Below are 2,574 nucleotides of genomic sequence, written 5' to 3'. Positions count from 1 at the left end.
CAACAATGGTAATAGATTGATAGCAACACCTTTGATAGTGGCTCTTGAAATGCAGACAAATTTTGCCAATCTGACTCCTGACAAAAATCAAACAGTGAAAGCATCTAGGGAATATCACATAAACCAGACAAGAGTAGCTGTGGAAAGGGAGAAGCACGTGGTGATGGGAGCGTTCGGTCCGTGTATGAAGGTGAGACGAGGGAGAGAAACACAGCAGCGGTGAGACTCTCTGCTTTATGGTGGCGGCTGTCAGTTACTCCCGCTCCGGCAGCCGAGATGGAGCCCTCCCTTTGCTCCCGCCCGCCATGGCTGCTCCCTCTGCATTAGACACTCTGTGGGATCTGTTTTAACCAAGAATATTATTGAAAGGATGCAGTGACTCGCGAGTATGGACAGTGACATGTTCGTGACGTGTTTGTGTTGTGATGACCTTGGATGTGCCCCAGTGCCCTGATAACCTCATGACATGTGACCTGAACGTGTGTGTATGTGTGTGTGCGTGTGTGCTTGGATTGGTATTTACTTTGCAAGGTTCAACAGTAGTGAGGGAGTGAAGGAGCATCAGGTACACTCCAAGACAGTAATAGTGCCGTAGATATCATCCTTGCCTCCGTGATTTACCTGTCAGTGTCACGTGGTTTCGCTTCAGTGGATATTCTGAGTTGCTCCTCCTCTATGTGTGCCGCGGTGTGGTGAGACGCAAAGTTGCCTGTAATGTGCTTTTGGTCAAGGCCGAGGACGACAAGCAGAGCGTGACTCTTCGGCGACGCTGGTCCGAGGCTGAAGGAAGGTGCATGGAGGAGCTGTACGTGAGCCTGACGCAGCCCACAGTGCCGAGATGGTGTACGGCGGTGCGTACTCGACCTCCCCGGCAGACACCGGTGGTGGTTACTTTCTGCACATCATGGGCTTCGGCAAAGGTATCGGAAACGGCGACTCCATGGGCAAAATGACACCAAAGCGCATCCTCACGCCCTTCACGCCGCCTCTCAAGCTGCTGGACTTGTCTGGCTCCTGGTACCAAGACCTCACCGGGAAGAACTCTCACTGGGTTGGCAGACAGCAGGTGTCAAGCCCGAGGTATGTGACGCGTCGCTCTGTCACCCATAAGGTGTTCCTGCCGGACCGTAATGGAGGCAGGAAGACGCCGACGATCGGCAGCCCAAGACTCAGGCCTGGGGCAAGACAGCCTCTCCACAGCCCTCAGCTCCGCAAGGGCTCAGGGAGGGAGAGCCCCTGGGCACCACCACTAAGCCCTCTCGTGCATTTAAAGTCTGGTGTTGACAGTCCTCGCCTGTCTGGCCGAGTCCAGAAGACTCCGCGGCGACCAAAGAAGAGCGTCCACTGGAAAACTAACATTGCAACCTGGATCCAAATGAACGCCAAGCCCTCCAGCGTGTCCTTCTCGGAGACTTCCACGTACAATGGTGACTGGGGCGGAAATGACAGGCACAGCAACGAGGGAAGCAGCGACACGAGCGATGACGACGGGACAATGAGGTTCAACACGGCTGGGAAGAGCGAGTGTTGCGGTGTCTCTACAGGTAAAGAGGACGATTCGTCAGACTTTGAGTACACCAACTTCTCTGAGGTGAACGGAACGAGTAAGAAGTTTTATTTTGGCTGTGTCCACAGCAAAGACGCGTCACGCTCCGGCACCCTGGAGGCTATGGGCGTGTCAAGCTTTCCGACCCTCAAGAAGCCGCCGCCGCAATCTTCTGGCCACAATTCGTTCTCTGAGGACAACGAGTCTCACCATTACAGTGAACTCCAGTGTTCGTGCTCCTCGTCCACGCACACTTACGAGGACGTGAGTGACAGCGAGGAGCAGAGCAGCAGCGAATGTGAGTGGCGGCACAGGTGCTGCAGTGAGAGCAGCCTGTCCAGCATCCACACCTACTGCGAGATCGGGGAGGTCAATCGGGGGTCAAAGCCAGAAGTCCTCGCCTCGCTGCTGCGAAACGACCGCCACCTGGACCTCCTCAAGTCCACGTTGGTCCACTTGTTGCCCAAAGACGACATTATCTCCACGACCCTCCTGGCGTGTCGTCTCGGAGACCTGGAGTACCTTCAAGACTTGAACAAGCAGGGGCATCTTGACATAGGTGCCCACGACCTGCAGGGTGCGTCCTGCCTCCATTATGCCGCTCGAGGAGGACACAACCACATCCTGCAGTATCTGCTGGAAAACGGTAGACAGAGAGGTGTAGTGCGATGTAACGTTGGGGCGACGCCCCTGCATGACGCCGCCGCCCTGGGCCACCTGGACACCCTCAAGTACCTCAACAAACACTCCAGAGACGCCCTCGCCTTCACTGACCAGGATGGCGCCACCGTCCTGCACGTCGCTGCCAGGTAACTGTGGGACACTTTATTATCCAACATTTATCAGTTAACGTTCACGACACTGCGGTGACTCTCCCTCAGAAATGTCGCCTGCAGCACACTTGCTTGCCCCGAGGCGGCTACAGCTGTAGGAGCACCGCACTGCACTGCTAATGGAATATTCAAATGGCCGGCGACAGGTGTGGCTGCGGTAATAGCTGTTGTTAGTGATGTTTTGTTAGCATGACC

The 2,574-nt window shown here is 55.3% G+C and overlaps 1 protein-coding gene across 1 annotated transcript in view; it reads left to right on the top strand.

Annotated features, from left to right (window-relative positions):
- The first annotated feature begins 269 nt into the window (after positions 1–269).
- The window catches only part of LOC123508644, a 152,405-nt gene continuing 150,100 nt past the window's right edge, over positions 270–2,574 (top strand). The window contains 1 exon segment of the mRNA XM_045262488.1: positions 270–2,355. Within this exon segment, the coding sequence (XP_045118423.1) occupies positions 839–2,355 (1,517 nt within the window). The 5' untranslated portion in view covers positions 270–838.

This window comes from Portunus trituberculatus, chromosome 25, assembly GCF_017591435.1.
Source record: "Portunus trituberculatus isolate SZX2019 chromosome 25, ASM1759143v1, whole genome shotgun sequence".
Classification (NCBI taxonomy): Eukaryota; Metazoa; Arthropoda; class Malacostraca; order Decapoda; family Portunidae; genus Portunus; species Portunus trituberculatus.
The sequence above is the reverse complement of the archived record's forward strand: the minus strand, read 5'-3'. Positions and strand labels throughout refer to the sequence as shown.